At 44.6% G+C, this 22,500-nt stretch overlaps 2 protein-coding genes across 5 annotated transcripts in view; both read left to right on the forward strand.

Moving 5' to 3' along the window:
• Positions 1-3,193, forward strand: part of LOC311039969 (thioredoxin reductase 1, cytoplasmic-like) — an 8,846-nt gene extending 5,653 nt beyond the window's left edge. The window contains exons 14-15 of the mRNA XM_084050008.1: positions 1,722-1,856; positions 2,427-3,193. Of these exons, the coding sequence (XP_083906134.1) occupies positions 1,722-1,856; positions 2,427-2,492 (201 nt within the window). The 3' untranslated portion in view covers positions 2,493-3,193. The remainder of the gene's footprint in view (positions 1-1,721; positions 1,857-2,426) is intronic.
• A 3,657-nt stretch (positions 3,194-6,850) lies between these two features.
• chst11 (carbohydrate (chondroitin 4) sulfotransferase 11) overlaps positions 6,851-22,500 on the forward strand; it is a 74,773-nt gene continuing 59,123 nt past the window's right edge. For 3 of the 4 annotated variants that reach the window (XR_014600175.1, XR_014600176.1, XM_084049442.1), the window contains exon 1: positions 6,851-7,080. Coding sequence is in view for 2 of the 4 variants with exons in the window: in XM_084049442.1 (XP_083905568.1) it covers positions 6,963-7,080 (118 nt within the window). In the remaining 2 variants the exon portion in view is untranslated. The remainder of the gene's footprint in view (positions 7,081-22,500) is intronic. The other variant, XM_084049443.1, reaches the window with a different exon arrangement.

The following is a 22,500-nucleotide window of genomic DNA, read 5'->3' on the forward strand; positions in this document are numbered from 1 at the left end:
GGAAGTAGGGGTAAATCTTATGTGACATAAATACCCTTATTTGGACTGGTAATGTGATGATGTTTCCAGGCGAACGTGATAACGTGATGACATTCTGGCTCCTCATTGGAAGGCTCTGACCGACGCTGTTAGAAATGTCATCACTTTATCACGTTCGTTTAGAACAAGGGTTCCCAAACTTTTCAGGCTGCGACCTCCCAAAATAATGGGGGACCCCCCACCCTGACAAGCACTTGGAATTGTAGGAGTTGAGGCATATCGGTTCCACAGATAAAGCGTTGTGAGCTTGTAGATCGTCTATTTTTACAATGTTTGCCTCTTTCTTACATAATATTTGACAATTGGGCCAATTTGGTATTAAAAAGGTCTTAAAGGTCATTAAATTGTCACTTTAGAAATGTGCAAATACAATGTGGAATATTAAAGGAGCTACACCATGAATTTAAAAAATAATAATAATATTTGATATCATATTGTTTATGTCCCTCAAACGTTTTTCAAAAGGTTTGAGCCTAAATCAAGCCTCAGATATACTCGTTCCAACTAACTTCTCTCTGGCTTATAAAGCACTTTCACCTGCAATACCACATTGTCCTGTTTGGCACGGGGCGCTATTGAGCCAGTTTGTATGCATGTCATGTCCTGGTTCTGTGTGGAAAAAGTAAAAAAATAAAATAAGAAAAAATTTATAAAAAAAAAAAAAATGAAAAAAAAAAAAACATTTTTTTTTTTGGATTTTTTTTTGTTGGTTAGAACTGAAAAACGGGAGGAATTGTTCCCAGACGTGACGTAGGGTGGGGGAACAAATCTGACGGACTGTTTTCAGACCAATTTACATGAAAACCACAGATAGCCTATGAAAGCCTGCATGCTCGAAGTCGGGTATTTGTTGGAACAGAAGAGAGGTGGGGGAGACCAAAAACACACAAAAATGAAGAAAAAGTTAAAATTCATGGTGTAGACCCTTTAAGCTAATCATCTGGGGGTTCCCAACCCCCAGTTTGGGAACCACTGGTTTAGAAACGTCATCATGTTACTTACACAAAGGGACTTACCATTTCCGTATATACTCGCTATGTAAGTAAATCTTAGTTGTTTATAATGGCATATGATATATATTCTGTTTCACAAGACATTATAGAAGGTATTCCCCTTTAAGACCATGTGCCATGGCTCAAAGTTCAGCCGTTAAAATAAGGCCCATAATATTATGTATTATATGTGGCGAACATTCTGTGAAATTAGGCAAACATTCAGCAAAAATGGCAGATCTACTGTACATGCTCGCAATGCGTCGTGTTGTGACACGCGCTTTGAAGGAAGGGGACCACGTTTATTCCCCTGGGGGACCCCGGCCAATAAAGTACATAGGGTTTAAGTGGTTAATAAAGCCTTAACCTCATACCTCATGTGAATGTGAATGTGATTTATTTTTATTATTTTCAAATATGAAGGAACTCTGCTTTACCTGTGTGGCTCCCCTTTATATTATGCAGTGTTTTGGGTTCACATGCATGCAAATCACAGCTCGTGTAGCACAGCGATTTGCTTGCACTGATTGGTCATCTGATTGGTCATATCAGCCCTTGGGGTTGAGCTATATTATCTATAATCACCCTCGCTGTCCTTTTATCAGTCCTAAAGTCTAACTATGTGTTGATTTAATAGTATCTAATAATTTGGATCTGACAATGTGTCTGCATGCCATGTTTTTTTGACAGGAACTTGTGGTTGGTCTCCATGTAATGGGTCCCAGTGCTGGAGATATTGTCCAAGGTTTTGCTGCAGCTATGAAGTGTGGTCTTACCAAACAACAGTTGGACTCGACAGTGGGAATCCATCCTTTGTCAGCCCAGGTAGGTTCTGAATATATATCATGACACCTCTCTCAGTTATTCCTCTACATTGTGGTGTGTGCATCGAGCTAGGTTTCATTACATTAAGTACAAAAATAAAGAACCAACGGCCATGAAGATGTAATTTATTGCAGCAATCCCAATCTAGAAAGGCCAGCGTGTGCTGGCTGTTCTTTCTTTTGTATTTGACGTACAGGGCTACAGCACCGATACGCTTTGAGAGACTTTTGTGAAAGCAAGTTGAGCACACCTTGTGCTTTAGTTTTTTTTACATGAACTCTCATGTCCTATTTGGCACTTCAAAGAGCCGCACTTTCTGGACTTAATGACAGAGCAGCGCTTTCTAATGACATCCTTTCTCCTAATGCTGTGTGTCTGAATTATTCATATAGGTAATTTAATAATCTCAGTTTATAGCTCCTATTTGACTGGGTTGCTTTTCAGAACTTTATTCAGACTTTATTGAGAGTACAGAGAGTTTATGTGATTTGTTAATTCTATAGATACTGAATAAACGTGAAAATGGCTTTGGTCTGTAATGGTTCTGGGTGTTATATTTATATGGTCCAGGTGTTGACCGCATTGACCGTGACACAGCGCACCTCTGAGGCGATGATGGTGAGGGGAAACTGCTGAGGTTAGCCCCCCTGCTATCAGTCATCGTTGTCGAGGGCAACAATGATTGAACGACAGCAGCTATAACCTGAAGAGAGCTGGGCAGCAGGATGGCGACCAACCATTCAGTGACGTCTTTGCCTTAAGCCTGATTGACAGGTGGGCGGAGACTGATGCCCTGCTGCTGACACAGTTCCTGTTTGTGAAGCCCATCTCTGTTTGGGCAGCTATATAACGTTTTGTTTTCTTTTTCTTTAAAAAAAAAAAAAGAGCCGTTTCCTTTTGGCAAAACCTTTAAGACGCTACTAAATGCATTTTTACAGCTCTCAACTTAAATGGGAAGTTAGAATTTGCTAGAGGTGCTATTAACCCATTAAGATCTGAGGGGCCGATTCTACAAATGTTTTCTAAATCCTAACATTTTTCTGGAAACACATTTTCATGTCAAGGACCCCCAAAGTTATATGTATTTGGCCGCGGACCCCCATCTCAAAATATTTTGTTCCAGCGACCCCCAAGACCAGAAGCAAAGATTTTAGTTAAAAATGTTCGCTTAAAAGAATATATATATTCAAAGATTTGCACACATTTTCATGATTTTTCAAAAATGGCAGATCTACAAGCTCATAGTGTGACACGAAGTGACTCGCTATGAGCTTGTATATCTGCTATTTTTGAATAGCCAAAGTATAAAATAAAACTTTGAGAACCAATGTGCTATATGTATATATATATAGCTAAAATCTAAAATGACACAGATGCTTTCCCCGTTTTAATGGGTTAAAATGCTCTGTAAGCTTTAGCGTGTCGGAGCTTTAAAGGGCTGCTGAAGTGCGATAAGACTCTGGGATTTGATGCATTTACATGGAGGAACAGCTCAGTTTTACATGCCATGTTCCCACCGCTACAGCGTTTGCCTGAGGGACTTGAAATGCCTTAATTTCATGTAATGAACAAGATAGAGATTAAAGAATTACCCAAATTAACTGAGTTTATCAGTTGGGCTCTTGCTTTAATTGACGCACACTATACTTATTGAGACATTAAAATTAACCGCACGCACACGCACACGCACACACACACACACACACACACACACACACACACACACAGCCTCACTCTTCTGGTCCTTTTTTATATTCTCAATGTGTTTCAGCCCTACAGGGCAAAGTAACTGTCTTAAAAACCACAGCTGAATATTAATGTGGATCGTTAAGCAAAGCATCTCATACAGATGAGAACAGAGACAGGAGGGAGGAGCAGGCAGGTGTCCTTTATAAGCGTGCTATATTGACACTGCAGCTTTTGCTGCCATCTCAACACAGTAGTGTGCATTTAAATAAATAAGGCAGGTGTGACAGTTCAAGTGTGCAATTTCAATTCTCTTGGTGTGTGTGTGTGTGTGTGTGTGTGTGTGTGTGTGTGTGTGTGTGTGTGTGTGTGTGTGTGTGTGTGTGTGTCGTGGCGTTCAATCCTCAGAGGCCCCACTTCATTCCCTGCTAATGCAGGTAGTGCTCTGTTCAAACTAAGCGCTGATAGCTTTTGAACAATTGGATGCAAATTCTTCAGATTACCCTTCAGGCCACCTTGTCCCCTTCTTGAGATGCAGGGTAGTATAGCCTAAGTAAGACTGATGTTCCATTACAAAAAGTGCACAGGACTAACTTTTTTGGACATCAGACTGTAAATGGTATTAGATCATAATTTGATCAAGATTTAGCTGTGTATATGACTTTGTCTAGGCCTCTAGGGCACATTTGTGAACTTAAAATGCAAGGTGTACAGTATATATCTATCCCTCATCAATGAGTGCTCTCATCATTGCCTTGGATGATATTCTAGGCACAATCGACCTTTATTGCAATTTACTGTTCCGCCACTAGGTAATGCTATAGCTTTATATGTATATGTATTGCGTGCTCTTGGTGAGCAGAGGAATTCACACTGATTTCATCATATTGACAAGATAATAAAAATGAACGAATCTGAAGAAATTATTAATATCATTAGACCCACCTTGGTATCATATTTCTCTGTAGCACAGTTCTTTGCAGAAATGTGCGCGTCAGTTTTCCCCTATATATTTTACCAGCCATGTGCCCATTTAACCAGACTTATATTTAATACGATCGGATCATTCTCTTATAAGTTTCACTTTATCCTTAAATGTATTTAAATATTACTGTAAACTAAGTAAGTGACAGCTTCCATTGCAGCATAAGTTCTGATGTATATACTTTGCAGTGGTGGACAGTAATGAGATTTACTTGAGTACTCACTGTATTTAAGTACATTTTTGGAGTATCTGTACTATACTTGAGTGTTTGTATTTTTGGATATCCTACTTACAAAGACACATATTGTACTTTTTACTCCACTACACTTATAGGAAGGGGATAAGTATGAATGTACCACTTAAGCCTTATTTCCAATATTGTGAAAATAGCAGCTCACAGCTTTGTAGATCTACAAGCTCACAGCTTGTAGATCTACAAGCTTGAGTTGGTAGATGTGGTTGTTTTTGTAACTCCATTTTTTTTTTTACACCCAGTGCCAATTGTCTATGGCCTGGGCACTACCTTCCCTCTGCCAACATAGGGAAGCCAGGGCCGAGCTCATGCCTCCTTCAATGCATGAGAGCCAACTGGCCTTCTTGTCACCTGACAGGGGAGAGTCTAAGTTTCCCTGGTTGGACGTAGGGCGTGGAAGGAACACGTTATTCCAACCAGTTCCTTTCCCCTCCATCAGGCACCCTGGCAGGCAGTATAGTGACCAGGATTACTGCATATTTTTGTGAGGGTACCTAACACGGGGAGAACATGCAAACTCCACACAGAGAGGCCCTTTCACCAACCTAGGGTATGGGCACTGATGACACGGAGGAGAGAACACGCCCCCAGCGCCCACAGCATCCCCTGTGGGAATCGAACCCAGGACGACAGCGCCACCGTGCCCCCTTTTAAAGGTAACAGGAAAGGTGGGCACCAAAACATTCTGGGCACTAGGGAAAACTGGGAACCTTTGGAAGAGCGGGCACTAGGGAAATGTGGGCACTTTGGGGTGGAAAAGAGCGGGCACTAGGGAAATGTGGGCACTTTGGGGTGGAGAAGAGCGGGCACTAGGGAAATGTGGGCACCTGGAAGAGTGGGCACTTTGGGGTGGAGAAGAGCGGGCACTAGGGACATCTGGGCACGGGGGAAACTTAATCATTTTTAAAAGCAAGTAGCTAACTCCAGTCCTTTTAACTCGAGCACAAATTTGACAGAGCAACTTTCACTTGTAGTTGAGTAGTATTTGACCAGGTGTAACTTTGACTCAGGTAGCCTACATGGGGTTGAATTGAATACTTTTGTCCACCACCAGTGGTGTAAAGTAACTAAGTACATTTCCTCAAGTACAGTTTTGAGGTATTTTTACTTTCTTCAGTATTTACATTTTCAACAGGCTACTTTTACTTTTACTCCACTACATCTCAGAGGCAAATATTGTAATTTTACTCCACTACAATTAAAACTTTAGTTAGTTACTTTGTAGATTTTGATTCAAAGACACTACCACTTCAGTCATATATATTTCGGCCATTTGAAAATAGCCGATCCACAAGCTCACAATGTGTCACAATCATAGACTGTAAAGGTCACAACGTGACGCATTGTAACTTGTTGATTGGCTATTTTCATATTATTATTTTTTACACATTTCGAACTTGTGAAATCATTCTGCACAATGACTACTTTTACTTTTTGTACTTTTAGTTTATTTTGATGCCGATACTTTTGTACTAAATTTGTAAAAAAAATAATGAATTCCGGACTTTTACTTGTAACAGAGTGTTTCTACATTGCAGCATTGATACTTTTACTTAAGTATAACGCACATGGGTGCGCTCATTCTTTGGCAAGAGAGAGGGGGTGCCTCCTCCTGCAGGGCGGAATGGAATCAGTGTTGCCATGTCCGCTTATTATAAGCCACTTTGGGCTTGTTTTTCTGTAAAGTTGCTTGTAAATATTGGTTGTAACTTGTTCCAGGTTGCGTGTTTTAGGGCTTGTTTCTGAAGTCTAGTTGCTTATTTTGGGCTTGTTTCCTAATGTCGTTTAAACCAGTGGTTCTCAAACATTTTCAAGTCAAGGACCCCCAAATTGACATGTATTTGTCTGCGAACGCCCATCTGAAAATAGTTTATACCAGGGACCCCCCCACCATACAAGATGTATTTTTCAAAATGTCTCAAAGATTTATTTTTTTAAATAGCAGATCCCGGATGCTTTAAAAGGGCTCATGATGTGGCTTCTTTTGGGCTTGTTTTCATACACGCGGTTGCTCATCTCTCTCACAAAACCTGGCAACACCGGAATGGTACAATCCGTAGCGAACGCTTCAGCTCATTGACCAGCGGACAATCGCAACGAGGAGGATCACCATCATCATCAGTACCACCACCACCACGGACCACCACGGACCACCCCGTTATCCATTCATTCTCCTCCGAACATGAAACAGACTCTACTCGAACTGATGAGGATGAGCAGAATATGCCGGATGGTTTTCGCCACTTGTTTGGGATCTTTTATTCTGGTCATCTTTTATTTCCAAAGTATGTTCCAACCAGGTAGGACCTTTCTTGGATTTCATTTATGTTGCCTGCCCTCGTGTGTGTGTGTGTGTGTGTGTGTGTGTGTGTGTGTGTGTGTGTGTGTGTGTGTGTGTGTGTGTGTGTGTGTGTGTGTGTGTGTGTGTGTGTGTGTGTGCGTGTGCGTGTGTGCGTGCGTGCGTGTGTGTGTTGACACCCTGCTTGGGCTGCCCTGAGAGGATCATGTCGATTTGTTCAGCTTGTACAATAATCAAACGGCGGAATAATTCATGAACGCCGGTAATTCAATCCAGTGTCGCCTGAAATGAACGCGTAATCCAATCCGGTGTTGCCAAAAAATGACTGATCATTAGGTCAAATGACACAGTAACAATGCCTGGAGTGCAATTCAATGCAACACTTAATTAAAGGCAATTTGTCTTGGGTCTGATCGTTCACACCATTCTCCTGGGAGATGTGCTGCATGCATGTGGGTGTGATCTATGATTTATGATTTATGCTGATTCCTCTGACAAGTGGCAGAGAGATACAGAGAGAGAGAGAGAGGAGGGAGCGGTTCTCTCTCTCTGCTTCTCACTGTGTGTGTGGATGCTTTTTGTGTCGTGGAATCCGTGCCAATAAGCTCCGTGCGCGACGCTCTCCTCCGCTGTAATACAGCCGAAGCTCTGTGCGCGGAATCCATTCCAAAGCATCCTCCTCCCTGCATACAAAATACCGACGCTTTCACATATCGACTTACAACAGGTATACTGTCTTGTCTGTACTGTTACTGTAGTGTATAGGGCGAAACATCATGGCTGAGCTGCATCCTCTTCCAATGACTGGAAGTGTGAGCTCCTATTTGGTCAGATGAAATGATGGAGGCTATAATGCTTAAATCAGAGATAGCCTAGGCCTATAATAGCTACACATCCATAAATGAATGCATGAATAATTATGTAAAAAAAAAAAAAGAAGGAAGGACAGGCCTACTGTTGACAGATGAGAGAGGAAGTCTGTGAAACAAAGCAAGTGGCCACACCAACCCTGCTTGTAGCCTATAGGCAGCGACTTGGTGCTGAAACAAAAGGAAGACAGTCTACCCACTGAAACCACACACTCTCTACACAGTAACATCCTCAGTGAGCATTTCACTCTGAGAGAGCACAAATGTAGGCAAATGGACCCGAAAGGGTCCATTTGGTTACATTTGTGCTCTCTCAGAGAGAGAGAGAGAGAGAGTCGAGAGAGAGTCATAAATGTATAAATAAACTCAGGATTTTACTGTGTATGAAACTTGTTCACCAGACAAGCCCCACTTACATTGAGCAAATCGCATTGCATCATATTCTGAATGTGGCACAACGAACGAAACAGACATTGCATGTGTTTTGTAGTGGTTATAGCAGTGTTACAGCTGCTATGAGAGAAGATGACTTTAAAAAAAGGTGCGTGAATAGAGATGTTGATATTTCCTGCTGTGCTTAAGTGCTACAGTGTAGGCCTATACTTTTGATTTAAGGTCATTATTACGGGTGAATGAGACACCACGCTCAACGCGCAGCATGGTTATGAAGGATCTTGTTTTGCGTTTGTTGTTGATTTGCCTAATATGCAGGTCCTCTTACTCCTCGATCTCATCCGTCTCTGTTTTTGTTTACCATTAATCTGCACTGGAAATTTTAATTCCCTGCTAGTTTTCCTCTCTCTATCTCCCTCCCCTTTAAATGGTTATTTTAGGTGAGCGACCCTGTCATACAACAAAGAATAATTTAGGCTTCAGTTTTGAGCTCGTGTCTCTTTCTCTATACGCTCTCTTTCACTTTCCCTGTTATATACACTCTCGCGTTCTTTCTCTCAGTCAGTCGATCACTCTCTCCCTTCCTGTGTCGCACACACACACCCACACACCACTCCACTAGAGCCCTATTGTAGTCTCATCAGATAAATGAGACTAGCCTTCGTTTCCTAGGTTCAGGCATGTTTCGCAGGCCTGGGAAACCCTGTCTCGCCTCCCAGTGTAAACTCTCACCTCTCTTCCAGGGCTAGTGGGGTCACGACCCCTTGTAAAGCGGACAGTGGAGAGGGGGGGAGACAGTGGCATCACACTGTGGCCCTAAGACACACACACACACACACACACACACACACACACACACACACACACACACACACACACACACACACACACACACACACACACACACACACACACACGCCCCTAGCAATGTCATCAGAAGTCGGAAAGCATGGTGGTATAAAGTCATCCTCCGAATGGATGTCCATGATCAGCCAACATACGCTTTGTCAGAGTAAAATGACAGGAAGGAAACTTTTATATTCTTACTAACTTATTCCAACCCACAAACATGTGCATTTCTACAGCCACAAAAATGTGAACTCCTGGTCCGACATAGGTCGTTGGTGCCAAATGAGGGGTTGTCAGTTGTCGCGGTTATCTCTCCCTGCCAAATGGTGCCGTCTGTGTGGCTGGATTTGTGTTTACTGGACAGCCGGACAGGCGGGCCATGGCCTTCTTACCGCAATCTTGTCACTTCCCATTGGGTTTCTGCCTGGGGTGGGTTGGTGGCCAATGGCCATGACGGATCCATTCAGCTTCATCAGTAAGAGCTGGCCTTGTCTACAGGTCCATTTAGAGCGGTATTAGAGCTGGCCTTGTCTACAGGTCCTTTTAGAGCGGTATTAGAGCTGGCCTTGTCCCACAGGTCCTTTTAGAGGGGTATTAGAGCTGTTTACTCTTTTGGAGTCCAATTGTTTGATTTGTGTGTGAGGTGCCCCTGAGATAGTTTGGAGTGTCTCCCTTTCATTCTCTCTTTGTCTCTCCTTTCTGTCCCTCTTTCTGTCAGTCTGACTCCGTTTTCTCAGTATTTATCTCTGTGTGTGTGTGTGTGTGTGTGTGTGTGTGTGTGTGTGTGTGTGTGTGTGTGTGTGTGTGTGTGTGTGTGTGTGGTGTGTGTGTGTGTAGTACAGTTTATTTTCCCCTTTTTATTCTGTGCACCTTGGCCTTAAAGTCATTTACTCACATTTTACATTTCCCACAATGCCCTTGTGACTCAGAAGTTGCCAACCGCAACTAGTGTCGGACCTAACTGACCAAATTTGGAAACCTGAGGATTTTTAGTTTTTTGTAAGGTGGCGGGGTGCAACCCGACCAAGAGAGGGAAGAACTCCTCCAGCAAATGGGGATGTATGGAAAAGCCTTGCATGGAATTTCTTTGGGAACCTCTAAATTCCACACTGCCTTTGGTCTGGGGCAGTAATGCCAGTAATGTGACGGACTAAAGGAAAGACTGCTGAGTTTTGAGGTCAATGATCTCATACAGGATCATAGTAATCGGAGGATCAAGACTACCGACAGCTGCCTTTCTGTAAAATTGACTATGTGATTTAAATTTAAGTAATGTTTTGGTGTTTCGTAGAAAATACTTTTAGGGGTTTGTCCCATCTGGAGAGCTGTCCCCTTTGAGCGTTACAGCGGTTTTCCACAGAAAGTCTACCCGATGCTATCAGACGACAGAGAGACGAGCAACAGAAGAGACAACCTTTAGAGATGAGATGAGATAGCGTCTTCATGTGTGTGTACGTGTCTGATTGTATACTCCCCCCTTTCCTGTTTCTATTCATTGTCCCGTGTCCCAGCTTGCTCCTCTGCCCTTGTGTGTATTGTATGAGAGCGTATCCCGGACTTCCTGTTTGTGTGATCTCTAGTGGGACTGTTGTTTTCCTGCCCAGCTTGACTCCTAAATCCTTGATCAAACATCCAGTGCATCGGCGGGCTGGCGGGGGGAAGGGGGAGGGCAGAGATTGGTGCCCCCACAGTTGTGCTGTATTCATGGCTTCGGTGAAGCCACATACAGCTTATCTCCTGGTCTTTTAACCAAACGCTCCACATTCCTGGAGCGGTTGTGTCAGGGCACACATTGAATCTGCATCCCTTACTGTCTCGACTTAAGGCAGAATCCGGGGGTGGCCCACAAGGGCCCCTAATTTCCTAAATTGGGTTGATTTCCATCTGCTGGCACCACGTCTGGACTTCATTAGAAAGGACCCGGTTCTGCTACTGTGTTAGTTGGGCACGCATAATGAACACACACACACACACACACACACACACACACACACACACACACACACACACACACACACACACACACACACACACACACACACACACACACACACACACACCCACACACACACACACACACCCACACACACACACACACACACACACGCACACAGGCACGCACACAGGCACGCACGCACACGCACCCAGTCACACTGTGCGCACATCATTAAGTCTTTAAGAGTCATAGAGAGACTTTACTTCAGTTCATGGACTGGTGGAGTTAAAAAGAAAGTGAGAAAGAGAGAGAGAGAGAGAGAGAGAGAGAGAAGCTGGTTGCTGGTAAATTTATGTGCTTCTCCATGATAATTCTTCTGGGACTCGCTGCCTTGGGGGATTTGCACACACGTGCGTCACACATACACCTACTCACTCGCTTACTGACTCAAGTCTTTCAAAATGCATACTGGGGGAATAGAGCATGGGAAAACCAGAGTCAGCGAGTCCCCCCCCCCACACACACACACACACACACACACACACACACACTCATCACAATCAGCAGGCCTGTGTGTCTGATCACCAGCTCCCTGTATTCCTCAATGCCCGTCTGCCGTTCTGTATTACTAGCTCTTTTATAACCGTCTGTCTGTCTGTCTGTCTGTCTGTCTGTCTGTCTGTCTGTCTGATCACTTGTCCCTCTCGCTGTATGTCAGATTTTCGGTCTGTCTGCTACTGGCCCGTTAGTCATATGAATCATGGGAAAATACTATGACTCATGGGATTGCTGCGGAAAGGCTTTTGAACCTCAGGGCAGGATTTTCAGGTGTGTGTGTGTGTGTGTGTGCGTGCGTGTGCGCGCGTGCGTGCGTGCGTATACGTGCGTGTGTGATCGCTAGTCGCAACCAGAGCCTATAATGTTAAGTGGCCCGTTGATGCAGCCTTGAAAGGGCAGGCAGGAAGTACGTGCACAGTCTGCGCACATGTCGAGACAGACTCACAAAGATCACCCAGACACGCACGCACACACACACACACACACACACACACACACACTGGTGGTGGCATCAGGTTATGGGTGGAAGGTGCGAGTAAGGATGCACACGACTTTATCAAACAGATGAAGGGCTGACAGATGTTCAGGGGGGTCCCCCCCCACCCCCCCCCAATAATTACCGCTCCCCGACTCCTTCCTCTGCATCGGAGGTGGCGACGTTAATGATGGAAAATGTCAGTCTTAAGTGCCGCTTTCTGCTCGACATCTGCTTGCCTTGCATCGTAAAGCACAGTTTTTGATCTCACTGCTTGATCTTGCATTTGGACTGATTTCCATTTATATCGACCTCCCATTGTTAGCATATCACATCGAGGCCAGCGCTGCAACATTTCACTCAAATTCTAATCCTTACTCGTGTGTTTTAGGCAAAGCGCACTTGCGGTTAATTCCATTATCAATCTTTATGTCTTTACTTTTGAAGGTGGTACTGGCACTTTGTAAGTCGCTGTGGATAAGAGCGTCTGCTAAAATGCCTGAATTGTAAATTGGTGACTACATGCTCACAAACACATGCCTGTCTGTGTGAGTGTGTTTCTGCGCGTGTCGTGTGTGATATTTAAAACCTTGTATGGTAATAAAATGAGACCATCTGTAAGATTTCCATTACTCACTGACTGACACATCTGCCGCATCTGTGGTTGTCTGTTGCATTTGTGTCTGTCTGTCTGTCTGTCTGTCTGTCTGTCTGTCTGTCTGTCTGTCTGTCTGTCTGTCTGTCTGTCTTGTCTGTGTGTCTTTACTCTGTAGGTGTGTCTGTCTGTCTGTAGTATGTCAGCCTGTGTAGTATAGTAGGGTAAGTGAATCAGAATATCTATGTTCTAGACTGAGCCGTTCCCGTTGGTCATTAAGTGCCACTGCCATTGAATGTCTACAGACTCTCGGCGGAGATGGGAATGTAGTCACGCCAGTGCTGCCGATAAATATTGATCTGGCTGTTATGTTTTAGCTCTTGAGTACTAAGCTGACTACTAGAGCCGCGTGTTAACCACATTTGGGCATTATTAACAGCCGGCCCTTGGATAGGGGAGGAGGTAGGGGCATTTTTGGGTGGTGACAGAATGGTGGTCCAGTGCAGCACTCTGGCTGACAAACACAAAACCACTCATAATATTTACCTCTGGAGAACAAGGGGCCGTCGGGGGTGTGTGTGTGTGTGTGTGTGTGTGTGTGTGTGTGTGTGTGTGTGTGTGTGTGTGTGTGTGTGTGTGTGTGTGTGTGTGTGTGTGTGTGTGTGTGTGTGTGTGTGTGTGTGTGTGTGTGTGTGTGTGTGTGTGTGTGTGTGTGTGTGTGTGTGTGTGTGTGTGTGTCTGTGTGTGTGTGTGTGTGTGTGTGTGTTTGGCTTTCTGATTGGCTTGAAAAAACAAATGAGGATAGGACATGAAGAGTGTGTTGGTGTGTCTGTGTTTACACTTTTCATTAAAAGTACATGTACATAATCATTATTGTCTCCGCCAGGCCTAAAGAAATGACCGAGACTATGTTTTGCACCCTGTCCGTCCGTGTGTCCGTCCGTCCGTCTGTCCATGTGTGTGTGTCCGTCTGTCTGTGAGCAGCTAATCTCCGGCACTATTGGCCCGGTCGCTGCAAAACTGTGCACACACACTCCCTGGATGCCAAAGCCGAACCTATGCCCCAAATATTTCAGATTGGCCTGTTATTCTTATTTATCTTTCACCGTGGCAGTTGCAGCTCTGTGTCTGTGTTTGCCAATGGATTACCACGTGGGCCACAGAAGCAAGATTAAGCTTGTGTGTATTTGCGCGACAGTGATTTTTTGTTCTGGAGGTGAGGGATTTAGGCTCTGGAGTTTGTTTCGATCGTCTCTCTAGTCTCTACCGCTTGGCGTGGACAGCACATTGATTCCGTAGAGAGAATTAGAGAATGGGAGCGAGCATGGTAACGTAGCCCTGCCATTTGAAACCCAACCCAACGCGGCAGAGCTACACGGAATACAGAGTGAGGAAGAGAAGGTGGAGAGACCAAGCTGGGAAAGAGAGAGAGACACAATGGCACAGTGTGTTGACTCGGGTTGGGTTACTGTGTGTAGTCCTGCGCTGGTAGATGCAGCTTTCCCTGGTGTAAGAGAAGTGAATCATGGCTTTAATTAAGTGGAGGGAGGGCCAAGCCACGTCTCATTAAAGTAGCGAGGAGAGAGGAACACTTACTGCTCCGCTCCACAACCACTGCTACTGGGAGACATTACAGCAGCGACTGGGATAGAGTTTCCTCTCCTCTCCTCTCCTCTCTGTCTAACACACTCTCTCCTTTCTCTTCCCATTCAATGGATGTTTGACTATCCTCATCACTCTTCACTGACACTCTCTCTTCTGTGAATGATGCTATATATCATTCTGACTGCCCCACCACTGTCTGTCCATCCACACCACTTCACCTTCCTTCCTTCCTTCCTTCCTTCCTTCCCTCCTTCCTTCCTTCCTCCCTCTCTTTATAGACAGCGCTCAAAAATCATCCTGCATATGTTGGGAACTATTCCACGCAGCACTCCTGTGTATGCTGGCAGTGGGGACAGGGGAGCGCTCGTTTTGTATCACACACTCGCTCACGTGGCAGCCTGGGCGATGTGACGTTATGAAATAATGAATAATGAATAATCGATTAACAATATTGCAAAATATGCTTTAAAGTTAAAATCCATTTTTGTTAACCACTTGAAATCCCAGCATCCCTATTCTGGGTTGAACGTTTGCCAAAAATAGCCGATCTACAAGCTCACAACGTGTTTGAAACGCAACGCGTAGTGAGCCTGTAGATCGGCTATTTTTGGCAAATCGATTTGTGTAGAGTGAAATAAGAGCGTACCAAATGCGTTGTTTACAGGTCCGTTTTATCAAGTACAGATGGTGTAAGTGGTACTGAATTTGCAGCTCAACAAAAGCTAATTCATTCTAGTGTATGACGGAGGACAATTTCACGATAAATTTAAATCTTGACGATACAATTATTGTGAGTGTTTTTTTATCACGATAATAACGATTATCGTCCCATCCCTACTTTGGACTCATTGATGCTTCCAGCCTCCTAGCAAAGATGTAGCCGGGTGGAGTGGTGGTGTAGCCTGGCGCCGCCAGACTAATTTCGCGCTGGAAGATTGGTCAGGTTTCCAGGCTGACAGTGGTCATCCTGCATACACTCTCTGAGTTAAATTAATACTGAGGATTTCGCTGGGTATTTCATTTCTCTTTTGCTCTCGCTCTATGACTATCTGGACGATAGAGTTTCCGATAGAGTTTGCCAGTGTGGCTGTTTTTTGAGTCCGCCGGCACCAGGCCTGCTAGCTCCGTGGCGTGGCATGGCAGTGGTATTGGGCAGACAGAAAGCTCTGGCCCAGCTGGCCTGACCGTTTTCTCGGCCTGAGACTCAAAGGGCCCCTCTCATGCCACGCCAACAAGGGTTCAGGGCGGACATGTTGGCATAGCAGAGCAAACAACTCTCTACGTCGCTGAGTCAGCAACAAACAGTAGACATAGACATATGCATGCATGCACAACATACATGCGCTCACACTGTGTGTGTGTGTGTGTGTGTGTGTGTGTGTGTGTGTGTGTCTCTCTCTCTCTCTCTCTCTCTCTCTCTCTCTCTCTCTCTCTCTCTCACGCACACACGCACACGCACACGCACACGCGCACGCGCACACACACACACACACACACACACACGCGCAAGCCCCTCCCTGCAGTGTGCAACAGAAGACGTAGCGTCTATGGTGCGATGTCTGGACAGGTCATGCCAGGACACACAGTGTTTTAAGCCGGACAGGGGAGAGAGAGTGTTGGGAAGGAGAAGGTGGATAAGGATGAAGAGGAAGAGGAAGGGGGGGGGGGTGCACAGTAAAGATGATGCAGCGTTCTATAACCCAAGGCAGGCTGGTGAAAACAAAAGAATGAGAAAGAAGACGAGTAGAGTGGGTGGTAAGAAATGAAAGCCATGGAATCTCTGGAGGCCAGCACTAGGATGAAGGATGTTTTGGGTCGGGTGTGATATTAAGAAATAGGCTTTGTGACAAAGCAGACTGCTGAGCTGTCCGTGAGTCTTGTTGACCCATGGACAGATGACCATGGTAACACTACAGGAGATGATACGATGACACGGAAGTGTCATCCTCTCCTCTCCCCTCCCCTCCCCTCCCCTCCCCTCCCCTCTCCTCTCCTCTCCTCTCCCCGTTTGGAGACCCAGGTGTTGTTTCCAGGCAGCCCATGGAGAAACTTAGACGTAATCTGTCTCTCTCCGTTGAAGACAGCCCATCTGTCCTCACTCTGTGTATTTGGGTGTGTGCGCACACAGGAATGTTTATGTGTCCATGCTGAAAGGAGACAGCTTTGGTTAAAAAATCCCTTTGGAAGGGGAATCATATCAGAATTCTATGATCTTTTCTCGTTGTTCTGTTCAGAATCCTCTCTAAGTCTTAAAGCTAAGCTTAATGCCTGGAAAACAGATTTACAGCAGGATCCGACAATGGAACAGTGGTGTGCACAGCTTGTAAAGCAACCCAAATCCAGACAGGGAATAATACACGTCTAAAATGTCTGCAATATAATTGGCTAATGAGAGTGTATCTTACACCAAAAAAACTTTTCACAGAATCCGCGGATACTATTCCGGCTTTAAGCACCAGATGCGGTGAAGGCAAAGGCTCACTGCTCCATTGTTTGTGCTCATGTCCAAGAGTGGAGGAATTCTGGAGGGAGGTTTAGGCAGGAGATACGAAAGATTTTGTTGATTAATTTAGAGTTGGTTTTAACCAGACATGGGAATAAAATAAAGCGTAATGAACAAATCTTTATAGATATCTGTCTTTTACCAGCTTAAAGAGTGATAGCGCCAACTGGCAAGCCAAGCATTGCATAGTGGTTTAGGGCAGTGGTTCTCAACCTGTGGGTCAGTACCCCCAGGGGGGTACCCACATGATTTTTTGGGGGTCCCCAGATGACTGAAGTGACAATTTAAGGACTTTTAAGACTTTTTACATGTAAAAAAAAAACGAAAAGAAAAAACATCATTACTGCATCAAAATTAAAACTGGTCAAACATTGGCCAAATTGTCAAATAATATAAGAAAGAGGCAAACATTGTGAATTAATTTGGGGGGTCGCGGCCTGAAAAGGTTGAGAACCACTTGTTTAGGGAACTATATCTGAAAAACACCTTAAATAGTTTATTTATTTGAGAAACAGTTAATCCTTTACTCAAGGGGGACAGCGCCCGTCGCAGGTTGATGATGTCATTTGTGCACGTGTATATCTTGGTGTCATTTGGTGTATGTGTATTGTTTTTGTATGTGTTGAGGGCTGCGATTCAGGAGTCCAGAGTTGGTATCGGCTAATTCACACTCGCATTCCATTGCATCGCAGAAAAATGTATAAATAAATACATTGTTGTATTTTTTTTTTTAAGTATACGTGTAGGGCTGTATGTGTGTGCGCTTGTGTGCGTGTGTGTGTGTGTCTTCTGTGTGCGAGTATGTGTTTGTTTTCGTTATGTATGCATGATGTGCATTGAAGGTGATCCGTCTGTCAGTCTGTGTGTTTACTCTGGACTTCATGAATTACCCCGGAGTGGTGATTAGGAGATATTTATGAAGTACGTCTTGTTACCTGCAGATAGACAGTGAGCGTGATGCATGGAGGCAGTGAATGAAGAGCCAGGTATAGGCCAAGAGAAACCCAGAACCAACGGATGATGGAGGAGGGAGACGCTAACGGCAGTGTTGATTTCGTCGACTAAAACTATGACGAAAAATGTTTGTCGACTACCTTTTGTCACTGACGAAAACTAGATCAAAACTAAGCTACGATGACTAAAACTCAGACTAAATATATTGACAATTTCGTCAACAAATAAAAACTAGACTAAAATGCTAGTGAGGGACGAGTGGAGAAGAGATCCAGTGTTGCGCTCGGGTGTTGCACTCTGAAAATAGCAGATCTTCAAGCTCACAACGCAACGCGTTGTGAGCTTGTAGATCGGCTATTTTCAGAGTGTAACCAAGTGTTAAATCAGCCATTACGGCGCCGTCAACGCACCGCCAAAATACATTTTAGTCGACTAAATCAACTGTAGATTTAGACATAACATTTCAGATGACTAAAATATGACAAAAACTAAATTGAATATTATTCAAAAGACTATGACTAAAAGTAAATCTAGAATTTCTGTCAAAATCAGCACTACGACAGGGATGGGAAAGGAAATACAGGAGGGGTATGAAAGACAAAACAAAGCCTTCACACCTGCCTCTCCTACAGCCACAGCATGCTGTGCAGGTAGGGGGGAAGGGGGGGGGGGGCGTTACCATGGAGACAGCAGCAGGGAGGACAGTGGGGGAGAGAGAGCGCTGTTGTGGTTGGCTGAGGTCCATCCAGCATGGCAGGCTAAAGCTGGCGTGTGACTTCTTGTGTTGCTAGTTCGGGGCACGTGATTGGTTGGGAAGTGCTCGATTGTGTGCTCGCGCCACGCGTTGTGAGCTTGTAGATCTACTATTTTCAAACATATTAGTACTTTTACTTTTGGTACTTTAAGTACATTTTGATACCAATACTTTTGTACTTTCACTCAAGTCAATTTTGACTTTTACTTGTAACAGAGTACTTCTACATTGCAGTATCGATACTTATACTTAAGCAAAACATTTGAGTACTTTTTTTCACCACTGCTTCTGAGTTGCAGTTCGGGGCACGTGATTGGTTGGGAAGTGCTTGCTCGTGTGCTCGGCGCACCCGCCAGATGCATCTTCCTCTTTCGCCCCGCTCGTGTAGAGCTGCCTAGCGATGAGGGAGGAGAACACATGGCCTCCATTCTGTGTGCCACCAGGCATGGATTTACCACAAATCCACTTGCAGAGTCATGGCCACGGTCGGCCATAGATCTAACCGGGAGACAAACGGAGACATTTTAGAATGGCCCTGGGCCTGTCTCCGCACTCTCGGCTCCTTTCAGGGTGAGATGGCATGCCTTCAGTGTAACTCACTCGCTCACACAGTCACACACACACACGCACACGCACACGCACACACACTGACAGGGCCATAATTTCCTCCGCTGTCTATTTTAAGAGGGCTCGCAGTCTTCGAAAAGAAGAAGGAAAAAAAAACACTATAATTTAGTGGTGCATAACTGCAGTACTGTGAGAGCAGCCAGCATTATAGGTATCTGAGTTCACTTTAGAGAGAGCGGGCCAGCCAATCCGACACCAACACAGATGGACGGGACTGTGTTGACGATGACAACACAGAACCAAGTGACTCAGTACTTCTTTCCTCCATTTATGTCCCACTTTGGGGCATAATGCTACGTTCCTGAGGCCCCGGTGCACAATTGAGGTCTATACATTTCCTGTAATCCATTGTGAAAAACACTGTCCACAGACTGTCTATTATAGCCATGGTGGCTCAGTTGGAAGTAGACATATTTGTCATGAGGTTTGGCTGTCACCACTTAGAGGGGACAGCACTGCTACTCTGTCCTCTGTTTAGGAGTGCATGCATAAAAAACAGCATATACTGTATACTGCCTGTTTATACAGTATACATACATGTATGTATATCTAGATTCTGAGAGAGAGAGAGAGAGAGAGAGAGAGAGAGAGAGAGAGAGAGAGAGAGAGAGAGAGAGAAAAAAGTTGGCAGTTTGGGCTGGGTGTCTAGCATCTGCCTTCAGAGTTCATTCCAGCTGTGCTGTGCTTGGGTGTGGACAGGAAACACAGGATGAAACAATGTCCAGGCCAGCACGGCTTTGCCATCGGCGTAGGTCATCAGCACTGGCTTTTGTCTCCTTCTTTTGACTATGTTTAAAAAATTGTAAAATGATGGTGTTGCACTTCAAGATGTGAGAGCAGCGTTTGGCAGCTGTTGAGTGAAAGCCGTGTGACCTCATTTTCTCCGGCTTCTTTGGCCGGGTGGTGGCTAATTGATTAATGGATAGCGGCACATCCGACCTTGGAAGAAATTTCACTATGAGATTGTGGCTCGCTTTGAACTCTTCAATTGACTCTTCGATTTTATTTTACATTCTCTAACTGAGCACCACTTAGTAAACACAATGGAGGTAGATGCCGTGAGAGGGGACATATGAGGGTGGAATGCAAAGCACTTTGGCAGAGGAAGAGAACGCTAAGACGAAGGAAACGGCTTGATCTCATTTGGAAGCATAAAAAGTGGTTGATTAGCCCAAATATAAACAGAGATGAAAACGAGTGGCAGGCCTTTCAACAAACTAATGAGGAAGACAATATACTGTACTCCTGTACGCTAATGGGGCAAATGCTATGTCATAAACAACCTTTTCAAAGAATTGAACACACACACACACACACACACACACACACACACACACACACACACACACACACACACACACACACACACACACTACATCCCTGGATATATATATATATATATATATATATATATATATATATATATATATATATATATATATATATATATATATATCCATTCCTCTCTCCACACATTACACACCCCTGGCCCCTCATTACAGAGCTGTATATCACATGCACACACACAACATACGTGTGTTAATGTAGCTTCAAGCCATGCCAGTGAAGAAGTTGAGGAGAAGCTTGGTAACTGGGGCTTGGCTGAGGTCTTACGGGCACACAACCCCCCTGTTCCATGCTGATGAAGGCTTTTATAATTACAGCCCACGGACGGGCTGGCGTGTTCACACTTCAAAGCAGCGCATCCATGGTTGAGGAGGAGAGTGGCCACAACATTATCCCAGACTTATCATTGCCTCCAATCAATCTGTCGTCATTTTGACTTATTTTCCGTGCCTAACCTGCATTTATGGCAGAACCCTCTCTGATAGAGGGAGAGAGACCGCTCGTAAATACACATGAGCGATCAGGGAATCGCTCTTGAACTCACTCTCATCATGTACGACGGACTCCCCTGTGTGCCCGTGTACAGAACACGTGTTGCTCTTCAGCCCGTGTGGGAACAGTTGATGCTAAATGGTGCATTTCTATAGCACCTTCGGCACCAAATTCGTGCATTACATTCATTCACCCATTCACATTTCACGCACAGACGGTGGAGGAAACCATGCAAGGCACCAACCTGATCACCGGGAGCAGTTACGGGTTCATTGTCTTGCTTAAGGACACTTCGACTCTAGCCCAGAGGGACCCGGGAACCTTGCGATTCCCAAGCAGCCATGCACTCTACCTCCTGAGCTACTGCCACCCCATTTATAGCTTCACTTATTGTCCATCGTACCATGTGGCAAAAATAGCCGATTTACAACCGACAATAGCCGATCTACAAGCTTGTGAGCTTGTACGGCTATTTCCGATCAGCTTTTTTAAAATCAGGCATAACTTGACGGTGTGCTGTGTGTGAGATGTGACGTCTGTTTCCAGTACAAGAATAGATCAGGCTAGCGCCTGGGTTCACTAGCAGTGCCGTGTTAGATAAATGTTGATGATCATTCTCCATAGACCCAAGTTTTATCCAGTCAGCTGCTGCTTCAATACAGACTTCTTCTCTGGGATAAGTGTTACTGGCAGGCCAGTGTTGCACACAATTCAATTTCTCTACCAGTCCAAATTGCCCCCATCAGATGTGCGATTGATGAATTGAAATGGTCCCCCACACATACACATGTACGCACGCACGCACGCACGCACGCAGACAGACACACACACACACACACACACACACACACACACACACACACACACACACACACACACACACACACACACACACACACACACACATGCGCGTGTGCGCGCGCACACACACACACAGGGTTGAGCTGTAGGGGGTACGGGGGGGTAGGCGTACCCTTAGTTCTGACACTGTGGGAGCTGGGGGCGCGCGTGCACGCACCGTCAGCGGCGGTCTTTAACGCCTTAAAGTTTAAAAACAATAGCCTCAAGGTTCGCGCCGTCAGTGGCGAGCCGTTCTCAATAGCGTCTACCTGGTTGCTTTGCATAACATTAGGCTACTCGAGAAAAGACACGGACTTGAATTGAATGTGTTACATTCCTCTCACAATGACAGACAACAGTCTCTGCACTGCAAGGTGTGAAGGGGATCGCTTAGCAGAGGACCCAGTTCTCTGAGACAAGACAAAGACAAGTTGTCTGATTATTTTAAGTAGGCCTACTTATGTGTGGGTGAGTCTATGTAAAGGGCTTTTATATAAAATTAAAAGGAAAATACAATAATTAATTTGAAACAAAAATATAAACAACAAATTAACAATGCAACAATACAACAAAATAATAATACATATGATTAAATTAATAATCACATGTTGAATACAGTATTTC

The sequence above is a fragment of the Gymnoscopelus microlampas genome, assembly GCF_963454915.1.
Source record: "Gymnoscopelus microlampas genome assembly, chromosome: 23".
In the NCBI taxonomy this organism is placed as follows: domain Eukaryota; kingdom Metazoa; phylum Chordata; class Actinopteri; order Myctophiformes; family Myctophidae; genus Gymnoscopelus; species Gymnoscopelus microlampas.